The sequence below is a fragment of the Corticium candelabrum genome, chromosome 10 (assembly GCF_963422355.1).
Source record: "Corticium candelabrum chromosome 10, ooCorCand1.1, whole genome shotgun sequence".
NCBI classification, from domain to species: Eukaryota; Metazoa; Porifera; class Homoscleromorpha; order Homosclerophorida; family Plakinidae; genus Corticium; species Corticium candelabrum.
The window spans coordinates 6,159,440-6,180,269 of record NC_085094.1 but is presented as its reverse complement, the minus strand read 5'-3'; the positions used below and the strand labels follow the sequence as shown (position 1 = coordinate 6,180,269).

General features: G+C 40.6%; 4 protein-coding genes across 5 annotated transcripts in view; all 4 read left to right on the top strand.

Annotated features, from left to right (window-relative positions):
- Positions 1 to 5,609, top strand: part of LOC134185596 (uncharacterized) — an 8,764-nt gene extending 3,155 nt beyond the window's left edge. Inside the window, exons 8-28 of one of the 2 annotated variants that reach the window (XM_062653419.1) lie at positions 253 to 301; positions 408 to 486; positions 1,075 to 1,177; positions 1,243 to 1,316; positions 1,669 to 1,771; positions 1,842 to 1,963; positions 2,119 to 2,210; positions 2,270 to 2,349; positions 2,417 to 2,492; positions 2,560 to 2,585; positions 2,640 to 2,692; positions 2,751 to 2,839; positions 2,913 to 2,944; positions 3,010 to 3,079; positions 3,141 to 3,249; positions 3,765 to 3,865; positions 3,946 to 4,043; positions 4,100 to 4,869; positions 4,936 to 4,988; positions 5,212 to 5,255; positions 5,324 to 5,609. In XM_062653419.1, coding sequence (XP_062509403.1) covers positions 253 to 301; positions 408 to 486; positions 1,075 to 1,177; positions 1,243 to 1,316; positions 1,669 to 1,771; positions 1,842 to 1,963; positions 2,119 to 2,210; positions 2,270 to 2,349; positions 2,417 to 2,492; positions 2,560 to 2,585; positions 2,640 to 2,692; positions 2,751 to 2,839; positions 2,913 to 2,944; positions 3,010 to 3,079; positions 3,141 to 3,249; positions 3,765 to 3,865; positions 3,946 to 4,043; positions 4,100 to 4,869; positions 4,936 to 4,988; positions 5,212 to 5,255; positions 5,324 to 5,350 — 2,250 coding nt within the window. In that variant the 3' untranslated portion in view covers positions 5,351 to 5,609. The remainder of the gene's footprint in view (positions 1 to 252; positions 302 to 407; positions 487 to 1,074; positions 1,178 to 1,242; positions 1,317 to 1,668; positions 1,772 to 1,841; positions 1,964 to 2,118; positions 2,211 to 2,269; positions 2,350 to 2,416; positions 2,493 to 2,559; positions 2,586 to 2,639; positions 2,693 to 2,750; positions 2,840 to 2,912; positions 2,945 to 3,009; positions 3,080 to 3,140; positions 3,250 to 3,764; positions 3,866 to 3,945; positions 4,044 to 4,099; positions 4,870 to 4,935; positions 4,989 to 5,211; positions 5,256 to 5,323) is intronic. The other variant, XM_062653420.1, reaches the window with a different exon arrangement.
- A 236-nt stretch (positions 5,610 to 5,845) lies between these two features.
- LOC134185610 (glucosidase 2 subunit beta-like) lies at positions 5,846 to 10,745 on the top strand. Its single transcript, XM_062653441.1, has 18 exons — positions 5,846 to 5,973; positions 6,038 to 6,154; positions 6,214 to 6,309; positions 6,774 to 6,849; positions 6,913 to 6,970; positions 7,032 to 7,091; positions 7,182 to 7,245; positions 7,704 to 7,769; positions 7,825 to 7,897; positions 8,383 to 8,461; positions 8,533 to 8,637; positions 8,972 to 9,191; positions 9,244 to 9,294; positions 9,751 to 9,820; positions 9,886 to 9,975; positions 10,044 to 10,118; positions 10,170 to 10,269; positions 10,565 to 10,745. The coding sequence occupies exons 1-18, from the start codon at positions 5,865 to 5,867 to the stop codon at positions 10,685 to 10,687; spliced, it is 1,632 nt and encodes a 543-aa protein (XP_062509425.1). The 5' UTR covers positions 5,846 to 5,864; the 3' UTR covers positions 10,688 to 10,745.
- Positions 10,746 to 10,930: 185 nt separating this feature from the next.
- On the top strand, positions 10,931 to 13,708 carry LOC134185698 (SPARC-like). The gene is made up of 4 exons (XM_062653556.1): positions 10,931 to 11,064; positions 11,328 to 11,729; positions 13,078 to 13,252; positions 13,313 to 13,708. Exons 1-4 carry the CDS (start codon positions 11,005 to 11,007, stop codon positions 13,453 to 13,455), a joined length of 780 nt encoding a protein of 259 aa, XP_062509540.1. The 5' UTR covers positions 10,931 to 11,004; the 3' UTR covers positions 13,456 to 13,708.
- A 1,148-nt stretch (positions 13,709 to 14,856) lies between these two features.
- LOC134185696 (uncharacterized) lies at positions 14,857 to 19,001 on the top strand. The gene is made up of 9 exons (XM_062653554.1): positions 14,857 to 14,955; positions 15,045 to 15,105; positions 15,162 to 15,257; positions 15,320 to 15,680; positions 15,750 to 16,572; positions 16,729 to 17,365; positions 18,081 to 18,224; positions 18,286 to 18,456; positions 18,526 to 19,001. Exons 1-9 carry the CDS (start codon positions 14,876 to 14,878, stop codon positions 18,850 to 18,852), a joined length of 2,700 nt encoding a protein of 899 aa, XP_062509538.1. The 5' UTR covers positions 14,857 to 14,875; the 3' UTR covers positions 18,853 to 19,001.
- The last annotated feature ends 1,829 nt before the right edge of the window (positions 19,002 to 20,830 follow it).

Sequence of the window (20,830 nt, the reverse complement as noted above, 5' to 3'; positions counted from 1 at the left end):
TTTGTCATTTGTTTATAACTGTTCAATGAGGATATATTACTTCAAGGAAACAGCTTGGATATGCTCCTGTCACTAGTGAGCGTTAGTCTATTTTGCATGCTAATGCTTGGTTGCTGCTCTGTATCCGTGTTCACTATAACTCACATGCCTGTTTTACACTCTATTTTGTTACCTGTCTTTATTACAATATACATTGTAGTATTAATGTGTCATTGTTAGTCTCGACTCTTAATCGGGTTGTATGATTTACAGACAACTCATATGATGACTCGATTTCCACAAAATGCTGTTCACAACAGAGGTACAGTATGTTATGGTCTCACCAGCCTAATTTCAAGAAAACGATATTGGGCTGGGTGTGCAATGATAAAATTTTGCTACTTCAACACATTTGATATTTGTGTCAGACATTGACCTGAGACGTCTTCTATACATGGGCTATAGCCTCCAACAGGAGATGATACTGGAAGCACAGCACGCACAATTGTAAGTGAAAATAGATATATCATTAGACCGCACCAAAAAATTGTCTGATTGGGGTAACATGCAGCAGGAAAAAGACAGGCAGGCGGATTTTTTTATTTTAATTTTTAAAATCATTATCTAACTCAGCGTCTTGTTTGGAGGAAGTGTTTGGGGTCGGCAGTTCGCACGTTGAGTACATCGTCCACTCGATCGCCAAATCCAACCTCCTGCAACACCTCACGAAGACTACAGTTGCCAGACACAAGAAGAATCTTGCCATCTCTCAAACGAGTGCTCCCTGAAACACGGATATGCCCATGCAGGCCAACAGAAATCACATTTAAATAAAGAAAAAAGTCAGCGGCTCTCCAAACACAAGCAGGCGGGTTACCCCAATCAGACAATTTTATCGGTGCGGCCCTAGCAATTTATTTTATGCTTGCACTCGGTTATCCTACCAGCATTTGTGCATATGCATTACTCTTACATGTATATATTGCTACCCGAGTTTTATTGCGGGTACAGGTTGGATTAAATTCAGCTATTACATATACATTTACTAGAAGGACATTGCCAACTATCAATTCAAGTGTTTTGCGGTATGTGTAGGTTGGGTAAAGATGTGACTGCGCCTCCTTCATTTGAAATGATGTTGGAAACAAGAAACAACGGACACGCAGAGCAATGCAACATGCTGTTGTTGCTTCTTGTGGTTGGTTGTTGTACTGCCTTTCATGCAATTAATTAAATGAGTGAATGCAAGTATGTCTTGTGCAGGCCTCTGTGATTTATGCATTGCCTGTTGATCTTCTTGAAGAAACTCTGGAAGTGGCCAGATTGATGCAAATTGGGTAGGTAATTGGGTTGATTAGGTTATGGACGAAGAAGGTTCTTATGAATCTTATTACACATGCAGTTGTGTGTGTGTGTGTGTGTGTGTGTGTGTGTGTGTGTGTGTGTGTGTGTGTGTGTGTGTGTGTGTGTGTGTGTTTGTACTTAAATCAAATTACATGTCTGACAGCTAGATGTACAGACAGTTAGACAAATAGGCAACTAAACAGACAGACATTGTACAAACCTACAACAGTTTTGTGGTAGGTGACTTAATTGGTTGTGACTTGAGGTCTACATCTTGTTAGTTTCAGCTGCCGATTTTAACACAGTAGTTTATGTAGTTTACTTACCATATCACGTTTACTGTAGGCCAGTTGAATGTTCTCAATTTCTCAGTCTCTCACCAACTAATTGTTGCAAGGCGGCTTCTCTACTTCTAGCTGCAGTTTCAATTGACAAAGATGCTGGCAAGGTGGATGCATTATTTTATACACTATCATCATGCTTGTAATGTGATGTGTTGTTTTGTATTATATACATAGAATGGTGGGGTCTATACTGGACTGTACTATGCTCTTGTTCAAGCTATTTCAATTATGAAAAGATTACTTCCTAAAATTGTTGAAAAGAACTCAATACCGAGTAAAGAAATCAATAAGAACATGTAAGTGTGTGTGTGTGTGTGTGTGTGTGTGCGCGCGTGCGTGCACGCACGTGCATGCAGCCAGTTGTTTGTTTAGTTGCATCCTACCGATTGCAACATTCTAGATGATGATCTAAATCAATGCAATTCTAAAGATTGTTGTTTTGATGTTGTAGGTCACCTGAAGCCCAGTGTATTCTGGCATCCGAGATCACACAACTGCTATGCCTTGTTCCCTCTTTCTACACGTCTGCAGACAGACAACCAGGCATGCAGTTTCTGCATATTAATAGTGTCCTGATCTATAGCTGTCACTGTGTTTTACAGGCATCATGAACCTTTTGTATGCTGCTACTCAAGATGCAGATATTCCGACCAAAATTCACTCTATTATGTGGAGAGATGGGGTAATAGATGAGATAGGAAAGTAGACCAACTAGTGATTAACAAGACATTATGCTTCTGGTCTCTTAGGTTGAATTGGCAGTCATACAACACCAAATTGCAACCTTGCTAATGCAGGAGATGAAAGACAGTGCTGCATTATTTGGTATAATGGCTGTTTGTTTGTTACTATATCTACTCACATTTTTTATTTAATTAATTGTGTTTATTAGGGTCAATCAAGCGCCAGCGTGGAATTGTAATATTTTTAATTTTTAATTATTTTGTATTTTATGATTTTTGTGGGTTTTAGGTTTCTTCAAGACGGAGACCTTTCTCGTCTTCAGATATTCCATTGAACACAAGGTATGTACTCCACATCACGTTTCTACAGATTACAAATATTGACTGGACTTTGGTTTAGTACTGGAAGAAACACGTCTCTTGTTCGTGGTAGCATGAGTGCCATACAGACACATAACAGGAGCAGACGAATGATGTCTCGTTCGCCAGGTAGGCAATCGTGTAGACATTGTAACTGCTTTACACCTTTTAGTAAGCTATGATTTGTTGTGTAAATTTGCAGCTCTTGGAGATCATGTGCTGCTGAGTAAGGAGGTAAGTACGTGTGTATGGGCTAGATCAGTTGCAGTCACATGATTTGGTCGGTGTGTAAAATGTAGAAACTCGGGCGTGTTGTTGCTCTACCTGATGCCAAAGTTGCTGTCGTACAGCGACTGAGTGGAGCTACTTGTGTGTTTGGCAGGGTTTACTGTACTGTTGTACTGTTGTTTTATGTGTTTCTGTTGTGTAGCTCCTGCAGCTTCATTAGGTGATCAAGATAGTTTCTTGTATATTAATGTTCAAAAGCTGATCTGGGAGGGAGCAGGTTTTTGGAGACCGACTAGCCAATCTACCATACTGTAAGAATTTGAGATGTTTTGATTATGAACGTAGACAGATATAACATCAACAGACGAAGAGACATACAAACATGACTCAACAGTCGAGTCAAAAACATGACGCTACAATTTTGTGTACTTTGGTTACAATAGAGGTAAAAGAAAGTAGACACAGAAATAATGCTTTCAATACATTAGAAACAATTGTGTGTACCTTTACTATGTGTTGGACTAGCAGGCATGCAGGCCATTTAGCTGCCATCTGAATTGACATAGTACTGGTGTTGGACAACATATGTCTTGACAAACATGTGATCATGAAAGCAAGAAAACAGACAGACAAACAGAAAGACAAAATACCAGAAATACGGACAAATACACACAGACATACAGCATGCATATACGTTGCTAATAGATAGGCTAACTGAAAGATAGAAGGAAATACTGAAGGGCACTGATAGACAGGAATACAAAGGGCACGTATGCACTGAGTACGTTAAGTTCAATGCATTTTGTGATTTTTCTTTGGCTGTTAGCAATTCACCAAAACAGGCTTGGGAATCACAAACACTGCTCTTCACACAGTCTCAGTTGTCGGGTGCTCTTTCTTCCTCTGCTATGTCCACTGTTAGCCCAAGTTAGTATTCTTGACTGTACTGTACTCAGCTTTTTTGTTGAAGTGTGGCAATGAGTGAGATTGAATACTGTTGTATCTAGCCAAGCCTGCCGAAAATGCTTTACTAGATCCGTGTCCGCCACCATCTTCTCCAACTGGAAGCACTGCAGCTATTAATGAAAATGCAGCAGATGTAGGCGTAAGGAGACTGTATTCCAACATGATGTGTCATAACAAATTGACTTTAAATTTTAGGCTCTTTCAACAGCACAGTCTAGGCAAACTATCCAGGTTGATCTGCAAAGTGCACTTGATCTGGATAAAACTGAAAGTGTTGCTCTCCTCAGTGCCGGCCCTTCGGTGGCTGATATTGGTGGTCTCGAAAAGAATGTTACTTCAACTAAAGTTGAATCTTCTGAAACAACTGATGAATCAAAACATGCACATTTAGAGATTGACGAGTCAACTGTAGAAGATGCAGCTGCTCAGACTGTTGATGTCAATAAAGAAGACTTTGCTAATAATGAAAAGGCCACTAATGAAGTAGCTGAAGACGTGTCATCAAATGTTCCTGTTTCTGTTTCTTCGTTATACGTTCCTACCCAGTCTGTTATGCTTGAGACAGATCAGTTTAGACAAGTGATTACACCAGAACTTAGGCATCGACTTGGCTCGCCAGTCAGTAAAGAAATGTGTAATGGTAATGTTGTGTGGATGGTTGGTGAGACAACGCAAAGACATACAGCACCATACATTATTAAGCATATGATGTTTCGTTCTACTAAACTGCTGAGAAGAAGACAAACAGGACCAGAAGGTAGACTGTTTCCTGCATCACAGCAAAGTCATTGGGTAGATACTGTGGCAAGGGGTTCTGTAGCTCAGCACTCTGGGAAAGGATTTCAAGCAGCTGGGTTGGATAGAGTATGGTCAGTTGTGTCATGCACTCCGCCTGGTTTGCAGGCAGTAGGAGATGAAATTCTTTCCATGAAAAAGATAGATCCTGATCCTTCAAGATCAAAAAGGTTTGCAATTTTGTATTGTTCCGTGGTACTCTAGATGCTATCTGACTTTATTGTGTAAACATGTAGACAAATTGCAATTGACTACAGCAACTTTCGAAGAACAAACAGTTACGTTAAAGGTGATTTACACAACAAGCATTCATGGAGTAATTTTTATCACGGATAATTTAGCTCTCTCTGATTGGTGGAAGGTGCACGTAAATAGATAGATATACATACAGACAGATGAAATTGAGATTGTAGCTTAGTCATCGTGCATGGTTATAGCATTTACTGCATTACTTTTAATTTTTTTGAATTTTCTCGAATGGTTTGTGACTGTCCTTGTCTTACATGTCACAGGTCGTGCGACTTCTCCTCGAAAGCTGGGTACTCTTTCAACTGCAGTACGTTAATTAATCAAATGACTATCTTGGCAACTGAGATATCAACGTCTTGCTATTTGTGTTTACAGATCTCAGGCAGACACGATAGATGGTGACTGTTACAGGTCGATGTTGATCGTTGCTTTGACTGCATAGCACATCGTCTTTTACTTTACATCGATTATGCGCTGAATGAAGAGAATATTTTGGTAATTATTTTTGTTTAGATGATTGATGTGTGACATGAGAGTACTTTGATAGGTACAGCTCAGCTATATTTTGTAAACTGATTTCTATGCGTAATTGATAGCTACTGCTGCTTTACAGTTAATTGTATTACTAATTAATTAAGCAATCTAGCGTTGTTCATACAAACGTTGACTCCATTTGCTGTAACAGTTGAACCTTACTGTGTCAGTGACACGTGGCAGCCATTACACAATATAAGTAAAAAACATTTTGTATATTTTGCTGTCTTTGTAAAGTTACTTAAATACTAAATTTTTGGTAATATAAAATTTGGTAATAGTCTAAGTAAATGCGAGAGCCTTAATTGTCTAAAATTAATTAATTAATAGGTAAATATGCAAGGCATGACATCCGAGGCAAGGCGCGACTTTTGTTTAGTCAATGATGGCGGCTGTTCGTGTTTGTGGTCTTGTAGTTACGTGTCTCGTTTGCTTGGTTCTAACTCGTAGCGTGGATTCAAATACTAGACCGAGAGGAGTAGCGATTTCGAGTAATGAAGCAGAGGCATCGTGGGTGCCCAAGCTGCTTGACGATGTTGCCACTTTTTATTCCAGAGACGTCGTTCTACGACCCGTCTCGACCGTTTTCTTGTTTCGATGGATCGAAAACAATCGAATTTTCGGAAGTAAACGATGATTATTGTGATTGTCCGGACGGGTCTGACGAGCCGGGTTGGTGTAGCAACTTTGTAATGCGTTCAGAGTGTTCAGACTATTTGCACTTGTTTCAGGAACGCCGGCTTGTTCTAATGGTTATTTTCACTGCACGAATGCTGGACATAAGCCACTGTATATTCACTCCAGCAAAGTGAATGATGGCGTGTGTGGTGAGCATGTAGAGACTTACTAGACTGTAATCGGATAGTGACTAGCAGTTGTTAAAAATTGAAAGGCTTTTCATGGCATTATTAGATAGATAAATACATTTTTATTCAAGAATGCAGTCATTTTTGTTAGTGAATTTCACACTTGTTTGTGCAACCATATAAATGTTGGTATTTATTGTATTATTGTTGTATGTATTTCAGTTAATTAATTAATCCTGCTTGTTTACGCATTTTTTCATAAATTTATACCCAAATTAGCAACACAGCTGCAAACATGATTGATCAATAGAATCGAACAGCTAGGAACCTGAGTTTGCTAATCAGTTATCTAAGCAGTTGCCCGTCAACTCAAAGTGTGTTAATCGTGGTTTCAGGGGACCATTATGCATATCTACTAAACAGGATAAGGCAGTGCATTTTGAGTTGTGGTTATTGATATTTTCGTGCTGATTGAATTTTGTTAGACTGTTGTGATACAACTGATGAATATGATGAAACAACCAAATGCAATACCATAACCAAATGCAATAACAACTGCAAGTCAGTCAAATTTCATCAGTTTCACCAATTGGTATAATTGCAATGAAGTTGATGATTTATTAGAGAGCTTGGAGCAGTCGCCAGAGAAGAAAAGAAGAAAGATCTAGAAAAGCAACAACAGGTGTAGCCTAAGTTGTAATAATTGACCAAACGCTAGGAAACTTACGTTTCTCAATGTGAAGGGATATCAGATGAGGTCAGAGTACAGCCAGTCAGGCAAGGATAAGAAGGAGGATAGGAAGGTGGGAGCATCTTGTATTACATGTAGCTACTTAATAGCTACCTTAGTGATTACTTTAGTAATTATTATTCATTGGAAGAAATATATTTAGAACCGAAAGAGTGAACTTGAGAATGAACTGAGAGAAATCAATGACGAAATGTCAAGACTAGAAGGTTAGAATCAACATGTGCACTTCTATTGTTGGTTTTGTAATAGTTACAGTACTTTGTTAATTATGGCATACTATGTTTGGAATGCTATTTATATTGATGGTTTAGTTTTTAATCAGCAAACGTGAGTGGGCCAGCTTTTCCATCACGTGTTATACAAATTGATGTATACAACTTGATTTACAATTATCATTATCTTAGTTGCATTGCAAAGAAGGTTTGCAGTAATGGTGTGCCTGGAAGAAAGATTTTTATAGTTGTGTTTGTGTTCTACATTGTTGCATTATGAAATTTATGGGAATAAGTTTGCTTTGTAAACGTTTAAGGATGCAAGCGAAATTGATCAACTTCATTAGTCTGTTTGTGTTATGTGTTTTTGTATAGTTCCTGCATCAACTTTTTTCTGTTTGTGAATCAATTAGTGTCCCCACTGTTTGCACTAAGTGAATGTCTGTATGTAGCAATAAAGAAAGAGGCTGAAGAGAAAGCTGAAGCGGCAAAGCAGGAACATATAAATCAGTGGAAAGGTGAACTTGTTGTCTCACTAGCAACAGTTTCTCGAAGTCGTGATTTGCTCTCCAGCTGAGAAAGAGAGGAAAGACAAGGACGCTGCTGACGAAGCTTTTCAACTACTTGACATAGATCAGGATGGAATGTAAGGCCTTTGTACACATGTAGTTGATCTATACTGTGAATTTAGACAATATTACGTTGAATTTTGCTGCATGTTGTTATATGTTTACCACGTTGCTTGTATACTTGGGTTTACCAGCATGCAGCAAATGTGAGGTTGAAATATATGTGTAGGGATCATTGATGTAACATGAAGCGATCATAATATTTTCCTGCCAGAGTTATTTTAGTTTAATCATTCAGCAATTGTTTCATGCATTAACGTATAACTTTGTCTACGATATTATGAACATATGGCTGTTCTGGCTGTTGTAATGCCTCTGTTAAACCATCACGCTTGCTTTGTTCCTAGAACATCTTCACAGACGTTTTTGATAAAACTCACTGGCTAAGGCATGCAGTATAATGGTAATTCTGTTGTTAGCATACAGGCTGGATGCACGTGACTGTTTTAGTGCTTAATGTTTCATATGAATTTGTGTTGGTTCACACTGATATCCGTTTTAGACTGAGCATTGCTGAAATGCAAGCTAAGCTTGAATTTGACAAGGACAAAGATGGAGTCGTGTCTCCTGAAGAAGCTCAAGTAAGTTGAATATTGCATGAAATTTTAGTAGATTGTCAACCAATTGACATGTCATATTTTATATAATTCAGGAATACTTGAATCAAACTACTGATGTTAATAGGGACAACTTTTTTGTTGTTTGTTGGAGCATTATCAAGGATGTGTTTCCACCTGCACCGGAGGTGCCCACAGAGGTGATGGATAGTAATGACAAAGTTAGGTTGTATAGAATTACAAGGAATTGTTGTCAGCGAACCAGTTGGTTGGAATTGTTAATTACGTAATTAACAATTATGTACACTGTTATTATACTAGTTCCTGCAGAAGGTGGTTCATGCAGTGAGTTTTAGTTGAGTGGCTTTATGGTACTGTCGTTACTTTACTGATTGGTACACATGCTAGATGTCTTAGCATAGTTTACAATTTTATGTTTCTATGTTAATTAATGATTTTTGGGTTTTTGTAATGTCTTGAAATTTTTAATACAATAGTAATGTTGAATGCTAGTTCTATACAAACTTTTTATAGGAAGAAAGCACTCTTGTACCACCAGCTGGGATGCCAGAAATAAAAGTACCAGAAGCAAGTGAAGAATCGCCAACTGAACCAACTGAAACGAGGGATGAGGAAACTGACAACGCTATTGATGAGCTTGGCGATGGGGACGACACTGATGAGGACGATGAAGATGATGATGATGAAGACGACGACGAGGAACCCGCTGACGAAAAGCCACTTGTTGAACCAGGTAATGCCTGCTATGAGGATGAAATATTGGCATTGACATGGATATGCAATAGATCTGGAGGGCATGCCAGAGTTTGACGACCAGACTAAATTACTTATTGAAAGTAAGTACCTTGTGTGTGTATAGACAAGTTTTAGACATTTTACTTGTGTGTGCTGTTGATGCTGGGTAAAGCTCAGCTTTTTTATGAAACTCTGAATGCAGTAGCAAGTTCTGTACTCATAAACTCGTATACGTATAACTTTGTGCATATACCACGCATTATCGGGGACTTGTAGCAGAAAAGGTTATGAATGAAGTAGTTTACCTACTAAAAATGACACACAGTAGCGACCGTGATATTGTGTCCAAGATGGGAATATAAGATTTGCACACACACACACACACACACACACACACACACACACACACACACACACACACACACACACACACACACACACACACACACACACATGCACACACACACACACACACACACACACACACACACACACACACACACACACGAAAGTGTTCTAGTCTTGCTTGTTGTGTTTACTGTTGTTTGTCTGATCAGCTGCTGACAATGCTGCTGCAGAGTTTCGCACAGTGTCTGAGAGACATTCTGGCAAGAAAGATGAGATGAAGTAGGTTCATAGTATGCAGTTCACATTATTCATATCTTATTGCTATGTATTAACAAATTGTGTAGCAACATAGACAAAGACCTTCAATTGGATCTTGGACCAGATGAGGAGTATTACCCTCTACAGGGCCATTGCTATGATTTTACAGATCGAGAGTAGGCAGTCACACACTTCTGTATTTGCTTCGTCTAAGTCTGACATACAACTGTTCTGTACACTACAGATACACATACAGTCTTTGCCCATTTGACAAAGTAACTCAGAAGCCAAAACACGGAGGGAGGGAGACCCTGCTTGGGTATTAGAAATCTGTTCATTGTTATGCAATTGCGAGACTTTCTTTGTTTAGGAACTGGGGAGAATTCTCAGGAGATGGTGGAGACAAGTACAGCAGAATGTCGTACACAGGTGGCGAGAAGTGTTGGAATGGTCCTGATAGACAAGCAAAGGTTAGTTATGGTTTGTATAGTGCATGCAGGTAAGGCACCCATGCTTCTAGCGTGGGAGCAACGAACATCTGCTTGCTTACCTACATTGTGTACCCATCCAACTGCCTGCCTGCCTGCCTGCCTGCCTGCCTGCCTGCCTGCCTGCCTGCCTGCCTGCCTGCCTGCCTGCCTGCCTGCCTGCCTGTCTGCCTGTCTGCCTGTCCGCCTGCCCGCCCGTCTGTCTGTCTGTCTGTCTGTCTGTCTGCCATCATGTTGTGGTTGTGTTTTTGTATGTGTGTTCTTGTTTTCCTGACAGATTACACTGAAATGCGGTGTCACCAATGAGTTGGTGTCAGCATCTGAGCCTAACAGGTGTGAGTACGCTATGGACTTTGTTACTCCTGCTGTTTGCAAACCTCATCTACATGAGGAACTCTAGGCGTTTTCACAGTAGAGTTGCAGTAGAGTTACAAACATGGGTAGTGTGATGTGAGCAATTTTTTGGTGACACACACGCACGCACACACACACACACACACACACACACACACACACACACACACACACACACACACCACACACACTCACGTACACACACACACCACACACGCGCGTGCGTGCGTGCGTACGTACACACACACACACACACACGCACGCGCTTCACACATCACGTGATGGTTTATCCGGGATTGCCGGGGTGCTTGCTAGATCCCACACATCGATCTGCCTAGCTTCTGGTTGCAACTGTCGACTTGAATGTTGACGTTACTGTCTATCGGTCTTGTAGCGCTAGTCGTCAGCAGCTATGGAGTGACGGTATGTTGTACTGTAGAATTTCTTGAGACAGGACAAGTCACTGAAGTGTTTGCGCCTTGCTCATTACAAAAATGGCTGCATGTGCATGGTCTTCCTACTTTAAAGTAGCGTCTTGTTGCAAGTTGAAAATCTGCTTGAGTTTTGTTGATCGGAGTGCAAACGAGCGTCTGGCTAATGTAATTAGAATTACGCACTTGCAGACAATAGCTGCGTGACGAGTTGTGGATATAGTGACGTTAAAACTCGTTTGTGTTGCAACACAGGCTAACCTATGCGCTGGTAAGTGTCGCTTCTATCAAGTTTGCAACGATGTTGGCGAATGTGTGTGTCCTCCTCAATGCGATCGAGATAGCGTGGCCCTTCTTTGCACCAACAGAAATCAGACATTCGAGAACGAATGCGAATTCCACAGATACGTGTGCAAGGTGCTAAGAACTCGCCCGAAAGCGAGGATCCCTCACATCGACTACAAGGGAGCGTGTCAGTCGGAGCATCCGTGTACAACAGACAAGTTTGAACAATTTCCTTCCAGGTTGACGGAATGGATGGAGATCATCCACAACAGGGAGCTATCGCTGACAGGAGAATTCGAGAGAGTCGTGATTGCAGACGAATGCGAGCGATGGAACTTTGCCAAGGAGAGCCTCGAGAGCAAGTTTATGGAAGTATGATCAAGTTTACCTTGATTATGTGTCTGAAATTTAGTATTACAAAAACCTCAATTAATTATAATTTTTTTTAAACTTAATTATAAATTTATAAATTTATAAATTCATAATTGTTGTATTTTATTTTTTATATTTTATTTTTTATTTATATTTTAATTTAATTATAAATTAATAAATTTATAATTGTTGCATTAAACTGTACTGCTTCCAATTGAGATACAAAGACTGCTTGTTGTATTGATATCATATGGTTTATTGTGTATCATTAATTCTTATCTAATTATCGTTTTGACTGCTGAGTTATGTTTGAATTATCGTTATCTGATGTGTGATAAAAATAAATTATTATTATTATATTACTATAATTGAAGCTGTGTTTACACCTTCGCTTCTACAGCTATGAGCCTTCAAAGTCCTGAATATCGGGCTATGTACGGTAGGAGGAGTGTTTGTTGCGAAGAATTATGAATATACGTGCTATTTTCTTTCTAGACGTGCTACTTGTAAAATGTATTTTAAAATCCTACATAGCGACTGTCGTTTCGCGTAACCGCAAAGTCCGTAGTAGTCGCAAGTAGAGTTACCATATACGGGACATAAAATCTCTACTGGTTACATAATGTTAGATTCCCGTATAAGTATCGTAAAACCAAGAAAGCGATCGATTTTGGGTCAGCAGTTGCAGACAGGTGAGTTCTGTTGTTTATGTCCGACAGGTCCTAGCAATCGCAAACATGAATTACACTGTTCTGGTGGGAAAACGCTCTCAAGGAAGTTTCGCGCGTACGATTGGCTGTTTGTCTATTGTCTCTGGTTGCCACGTACGACATAAAGGAATTAATGCTTCGTCATTGGGCCACACTAAGGAGGCGTGGCACATTCCTGTAGCGTGACAGACATAACCAGCCAGCCAGACAGACACAGTCCCCAGACCGGAAGTCGGTTTAGCCCTATACGTTTAGAGTACGCTACTCGCCAAGTCTCGTGACTTTTACAAAGTCCCTTTTCTTATAGGCTCATAGCTGAATTATAATTTTTTTTAATTTAATTATAAATTAATAAATTAATAAATTTATAACTATTGTATTTATTTTAATTTATATTTTAATTTAATTATAAATTAATAAATTTATAATTGTTGTATATTTTATTTTTTATTTATATTTTAATTTAACTATAAATTAATAAATTTATAATTGTTGCATTAAACTGTATTGCTTCCAATTGAGATACAAAGACTGCTTGTTGTATTGATATCATATGGTTTATTGTGTATCATTAATTCTTATCTAATTATCGTTTCGACTGCTGAGTTATGTTTGAATTATTGTTGTCTGATGTTTAGCTGGATGATGATGCTGATGGATTGTTGAATACATCTGAAATCCATGAACTCCGCAAGTCTCTAACTGAGGTTGAAGCATGCACTCGAAGGTTCTTCCACAACTGTGGTAACAAGACGGGTAGAGTGACACTCGATCAGTGGAAGAGATGCTTGAAGCTGCCACTGGAGCCACAATGTAATTGTTTTCACATTAAGATGCTCTAGTTCTGCTGTCTAGTAATTTTGTACTTTTCAGGCGCAACTGCTCCTGCTGCTACTCCTACAGAGTCCAAAGACACGGTTGTTGATGTAGAGACCGATTCGGATACAGACAAGAGTGTTGGTGGAATTAAGGAAGTTGAAGATGCGCTGTTGAAATTGCTGGATGAGAATGAGTAGAAAGCAATGAACTGAGGAATTTAAACAAGGCTTCAAATCGACAGTAGCACTAAGTTGTTTGCGCATGCTCTTTTGTTGTCTTGTATGTGTTGTTATTTTTGTTGCACTGCTTAGCGTGCGCTAGTCTCATGTATGCATGCATTTTCAGACATGCTGTAAAAAGTGTTGTCACCCGGAAGTGGTATTTCCTGTAGACCGTCAATGATGTTGGCATCAGAAGGACAAGCAATAACAAAGATAGTCAAACGAGTAAGCAGTGCAACGTGTTGTCTAGGTTTGGGGTCTCCAAAGCTCCCGGAACTGTAGAGCGTTGGCGGGTCCCTACACGAACGCCAATGTCTGTTCTTGCTTTGTCCACCTCTAAGAATTGTTAGGTGGTAATTGCTGAGAATCGTTAGTAGCTGATGAGTTTCTATCAGCTCGTGTTAGCAGCTCTGTGTGTTGGCCAGGCCGATTCCATGCATGAGCAACGTCGAGATATCAGACGACAAGGACGCCGACTGAGACGATGCAAGAGTTTGTGGCAGGTACAGAAATGTATTTCGTCTGTTCAAGCATTGTTCGTGTTAAAAAATGGATGTGCAGCGTTGACTGTTTTGTTAATATTTATTAATTAATTACCTAACGCAGTATATTCTGTTTGTGAAACAGACTGGAAGCAGGACTGCTGTTGCAAATGGTGACATACAAAAAGAGGCGGAAACCATGTGTTGTTAATTAATATATTTAGTAACCACTGAAACACTAGTGAACATTACTATTCTGGATGTGGGTGGTGAATGAACGCGTGTTTTGTTTAGACAGTGGAAACAGTTAGTTAGGTGAAAAGATACGGTAGTTTCTTGAAGCCACAGTGCAGTTTCTTTTTGCTACTGATTTGCATGACTAGAGGGTGTTAGGACTTTAAATTTTTGTATGCTGTTGGAGACTACTGTACCTATGTGTACTAAACACAAAATGGGTTTTCATTTTACGTTACATTTGCTTTCTTACGAAAATTAGAATACCTGAGACTGCTGTATTTTGGACCTGCAATATGCTGTAGTGAATTGATTAGTGAAGTCACTGAGTAACTCGAGCTTAATTGACTTATTAAGTTTGAGATTGCCGCTTTTTATCATGAGCTAGATATGGAACCCTATATGCGATTAAATTTCTGGAGGATGTCCAAGGGCGTTGTTAGGCATTCCCACGTTGTTGTCGAGTTTTACTGTATTCTACTTGTTGTTCAGCCTAGAGCTTTCCTCACCAGCAAGCAGGGTCGTGTGAATCAATATGATGGGTTGAACCAGGGATGCTCAGATGCCAGTGAGGTGTTATCTGAGGCAAGTGATATGTAGTGATATGGTTTCTCAATGTTCACATCATAGTTTCTGAATGTTGGCAACAGAATGATATGCAAGAAGATCAGAATAAACTAATGGAAACTATGGTGATGAATTCCAAGCTGGAGGATGCGAATGTGCGCTTTGAGTATCAGATTGAAGATTACAAAGACAAGTAAGGTGGCAACGCCTACACACATTCAGACATCACTCCACTGTCACCTCAATGTGGTGTGTACTACTGATCATTCTCATCTGATCTAGAATTGCAGATTTGGAAGATCTACTTGGTAGTCAAAGGGCGGCTCTTCAACGTAAATCAAAGGTTAGAGAACACATGCAATGAGGATGATGGGTGTGTTCACAGCCTTTGACGCCTAGGAAGTGATGGAGGCACAGTATGAGATCAGACTTCTTTCAGAGAAGGTGGCTGTAATGAATGAAGTTGATGGAGGACCTAAGAAGAATCTGATAATGGTGAGCTGTTATGCTTGTGTTTCATATAGTTTGTGCTTTTGTAGCAATGTATATATTTGCAGTGTGGTGGGAAACCTTCTGTCAACCTAGTGTTGCATGAAACAGACTCACACTCTCAAGAGCTGCCATCACCTGGTGATAGTATTGTTCTAGAGCAACTAAGCAGGCTTAACAACGAAATGCAGAATGCTCTGAATCAGTGTGAAGCTCTTGAAAGTGAAATGACTTCACTGATGGATGAAAACTTGGTGTTGCGACGGGAACGGGATGCTGCAGTTGAGCTGACTCGGTCTCTGCTCTCACAGGTACGAACTGCAGAGTCTGAAAAAGCAAAATCAGTTATGGTAATTGAATCACAAGCCAAAGAACTTGAAGACGTGAAGGAAGAAAGAAAGAAGCTTAAGCAAGAACTAGCTGACAAAGGTACTAAATATGTTGATGCATCTGTGAACACAGATTCCTTTTCTAATAGTTGTGTACACGTTGTACCAGCACTGATGGCAACTGATGATGATGCGGAATACACAGACGATGATCTGGACGATGCATGTGGTTCACTGAGTGAAGACGATGAGAATCATACATTGACAGATCAGCAGAAGTCTGTGGTAGAAGCTGAAGAAGTTGCTGAGCACACAGTGGATCAGATCAGTGAAAATATTGTTTCTGGAGAGCAGTTAAACAACGTGAGTGAGGATGTAGACCCAGTGTACAAACGGAGGACTGTTCGACTAGAAAGTGTGGACGAGGAGGAGGAGGAAACTGTGATTGAGGAAGATAACAAGCTTGTTGCACTTGCTACAGATGCATCAGCTCTTGAAGCAGCAGCTGACAATACACATTTAAATGGTTTTGTCACCTCTGAATTGCGTGAAAATATATCTCCAGCCCTTGTAAATGATATTCATCGAGTTGAAGGGAGTTGTACGGATGAGGACAGTATGAGGACAAGTGACTTGCCAATCATGAGTATGTCTTCAACATCTACATTTAGTACCAGTGCTAACGAATCGATTGCAAGGCAGTGGGATGTGATCAGTGTTCGTCATCCAGCTGTTGCAAGGTCACAAGCCACATTACGGAGAACCAGTTCGGCTCCTATCGAATGGGTTGGACCATTGCCGTCTAATCTAACTTTGAGGAAGTTACGTGAAATGAAAAAATCAATGTCAACTGTTCAGTACTGCTTAGCCAAAGCATTTGTCACATTTAGTGCATTGTTTGGAATACATCTCCAGCCATCGCTTGAGGATGATATAGAGATAGTTCAAGAGCCAAGTAGATGTGCAATCTCAGAAGCCAGCCTTAATATCAGGTATGTTGTAGTTTCAGATGTGGTTTGTATGTGGTAGTGGTGTGTTAGTGTGTGTGTGTGTGTGTGTGTGTGTGTGTGTGTGTGTGTGTGTGTTTGTTTGTGTGTTTGTGCACGCTTGGCATAACAAATGTGTAATCATTGTGTGATCTACTGTAGATGGACAAGTGAGAAAAGTTCAAGAGCCGGTGTGGTGCTATCAAGAGTTGTCAAGGATATAGCTACTAACCATGCTGGCAGCATGTCATCGGATGATTCGTTTATTGTGGTGTCCTGGCCTAATGTTACAGTGGAGCCTTCCATAACTCATCTAATACACTATGAAGCTGTTCAAGGAGAAGACGTGCTCAGTTTAGAAGAAGGTGAAGTTCTACTGAGTCCAATTGTTTACGTGAGTTCTGATCAAAGAGAATTCAAGCAATCTTTGAGGGTGGAGGTTCCTCATTGTGCTCTTATCGACTCTGGAGGCTGGAATATAACACTTCTTCAAAACAATCGTCTTCTAAGCCAGAAACCAGAATGGAAGTCACTGGCAATGTGGAGATGGCCTTGTGTTGGAAGCAATGAGAAGAACGATTGTCATCTAGGCTCTGAGTTGTTTCAAGTTGATACTCGCCATGCATCTGCTTTTGCACTTATAGGAAGGGCTGCTATTGTTGGCGGGTGTGTGGAAGTGCCATTGAAACGTGTGTCATTGGCTGTGTTCTACTCAGTTCGTTCATACCGTAAAAATCGAGACACAAAAATTGTTCATCTGGTGGTGGCCTGTACCCCTGATATTTCAGAATTTCAAAAGGTACTTAAACCACACACACACACACACACACACACACACACACACACACACACACACACACACACACACACACACACACACACACACACACACATGCACACACACACACACACGCACACACACACACACACACACACACACACACACACACACACACACAATGGCAAAATGGCAAATGGATAAGGAGCTGCCGTTCATTATGGTTACGCTCCCAGCCAGATGGCTGGGTTCTTGTGCACTACGCAGAAGCTATGGGCCGTGCTGAGCAATCTTCTGGAGCCTGGCCAGGTGCTCACAGGAGCACCGACTGCGACGCCAACTGTGGTGTGGGCATCCGAAGCTCCACCAGGACCCCAGTGGCTTATGGACTTTGTCGCAGTTAGAGGCCTTTGCCACCCCAGTCAATGACCAGGTACTCATTTATACTCGTGAGTCAAGAGAGGCAATTGTGTGTGAGTTTCTTGCCCAAGGAAATTATGCGATAGCTCGCCATCACTGTGACTTGAACTTGCAACCGTGGAAGGTCCCGGATGTAATCACTCCATAAGATGACTCTCTAACCAACTGAGCTATTGCGTGTGCATACACACACACACACACACACACACACACACACACACACACACACACACACACACACACACACACACACACACACACACACACACACACACACACTGCATTGAAATCAGATGTAAAATGTTTTGTGTGGCAGGGAGTAGAACTCATTCAGAGTGAGGATTACTACTACATTTGTAGTCCGTGGACTCCTCTAGTTGTGTCTGGCAATGGATCTGATTTGATAGTAAAACTGGTTGGAAGTGCAGTTAATTATTCCTTTATTGGAGACAAGGAAAAGGTACTTCTATTGATTATCAAGTTGTTTTGCTTATTAACAATACTTTTGCTTATCTGTTTAGGTGGTTCCTTTTGACAACTTTTGGTTTGGGTCAACTGCTTCATTCGCAAGTTTAACGTTGGCAGTCGAGCAGTCAATCCTAGAAGAGATGCCAGTCAATCTACTTGTGGGACAGATTGGAAAAGTGGGGGAACACGATGAACAACAGATACATGCAACCGTAGGATTACATGTACGTTTTTGTACAAATTACGAGAGCTTTTTGTTATGTCTTGTTGTATTTGATTTTGTGTTTGTGCAGCGGGATGATGCTCTTCCCTATCGGTCCCACGTGACCAGTGTTTGGCGAATTGTCTTACCCTACAATGTGGCTGACAAGCTGGCGCAATTGCTCGACCCTGAAGAACCACGTGGAAATGACTGGCGTCATGTTGCTCACGTTCTTGGTCTTGATGCTGCAGAAAGAAGGGAGATGGAGCGACTTGCATATCCAACTCATTACATCTTGTCACGACTGCCATCTCTAGACGACAACAGGAACACGTTGCAAGGGCTTTTTGACGCTCTTTTCAGAACAGAACGCAGTGACGCAGTGGAGGTAATTACAGACTGGTTGAGTGACATGTAGGTACGTTTAGAGAATTTGTTAGCTGATCTTTGTAATATGTATATACTACACTTATAATGATTGATGTGTATGGGACCAGCAATAGATATAGAGGTATACGTATTTGGCATACAAAATTTTAGTGCTACAATACATTTTTGCTTTTTCTATGTGCGTTTTGTATTGGTTAGTGGTAGAGAGACAAAAGGGCTGACACAGGTTAGACTTTTAGTCTTGACATGGTCACAGGACTGAGGTGATAAACAAAGTCAAAAGTGTTTTGATTTCTGCTAATGTTTTGTCTCCAACTAATTTCAGTCATTGTCAATGTATACCTCTTGGACTGTGTTGAACATGGTGGGAATATGGGCATCTTGCTGTTTCTTGTTCAGTGAGAAGGTTTTCGGAGTGGAAGTGCACAGTTCTCTACCTGTTCAGTGTAGCTAGCTCCTCTCATCCAATAGAGAGAAGGATGGGAGGGCTAGCCACTCTGTCTATTTAACAGGATTGCTTGGCTCTCGGTTTTTGTTTGTTGCATTGGAGCTACGCACTTGTTTTTGCAGCAGTGGTGACCTTAATTTATGTTACTTATTGACTTGCCAGGAGAGGTAAGAGATTGCTATGGCTACGTGAGAACTGTGGTAGGCACTTTATGTAATTGTTGTACCTACCATATATCGTTCTACTAAAACAAGCATATCCAGACGAGTAGCAGCTCATTTAAAGTGTCACGCCCACACATTGCCATGACAACATTAAGTTAACGCCCCATAAATTTTACGTGGTGTGGAATGCTTGGAACGTTTTCACACTTTTTAGCTTATTTGTATACTAAATGATACACATGCACATGCAGCATGCAGCAAGTGTCTTCCTGTTTGTTGAGTGTCTATTTATTGACTATACGAGTACAGTGTACAGTCTAGATGGCAACAATAATTTAGCAGTAGGGTACATGCAGACGGTCACTGTTAGTATGAATAAGCGTAGTTTGACCTGTCTGTTTGTCTGTCTGTCTGTCTGTCTGTCTGTCTGTCTGTCAATACACATATTTTCAAACATGAACTACAATGCAATAGCAATAACCGCTAATTACTTGTGTCAATTGAAATGTTTCTAAAGCAACTGCATACTAGTAACTACATAAAGGGACAGAGGTCCCTGTCTAAATAATTAAAGAGCAACTTGTGTCTGACTGTCTGTCAACGTTCTTCACTTGACGGCTGATCTTCTTTGATAAAACTTTAGCATTACATGATTCTGTCTGTCTGTCTGTCTGTCTGTCTGTCTGTCTGTCTGTCTGTCTGTCTGTCTTAATACATATACTTCATACATTGAAACTAGTACACTCACACTAAACTGTAAAACAAACAAGCAAGTCCGCCTGTCTGTCTGCCTGTCCGTCTGTCCGTGTTTGGTGCTATAGCTTAGTTGGTTAGAGAGTCGGTAGAAGCAACTACACTCAAATGACAAGCCAATATTTGAGTAGAATATTAATGAATTGCGAGCATCCACGTGCCCCGAGCCAATAACCTCACTACGCACCTATACAACGATTCTAGCAGTAGTTTGTAACAGTAGAAAAACTCGTTATTAGAAATGATTCGTAAACACTTTTACTGCTAATCTAGAGAGGTTGTACACTGTATGGGCTTGCCTACGTATAGAGTTTGTTACTGTACGGCTCTGGTTGTTACAAAGGCCCTCGCTGTACGGACCTTTCCGCGCTACCTGGGCAAGTTCGGGCAACTGACGTCACTCATCACTTCAGACATCGTATCTCCAGAAACTAGGCAGCTGCCTCTCTCCGGTCCACTGCGTGTGTTGAGGTCATGCTCAAAGACACTCGGATTTCGCTCTCTACCTCTAGGCGACGAAAGAATCAACTCACGGGGCCTGGGCGACCGTTTCCTGAAGTGTGTTTACACGTGGTACTGCGCTTTTCATCAAACATCGACGAATACGTTGCTGACATTCGTCTGCATAGAGAAGCCGAGCG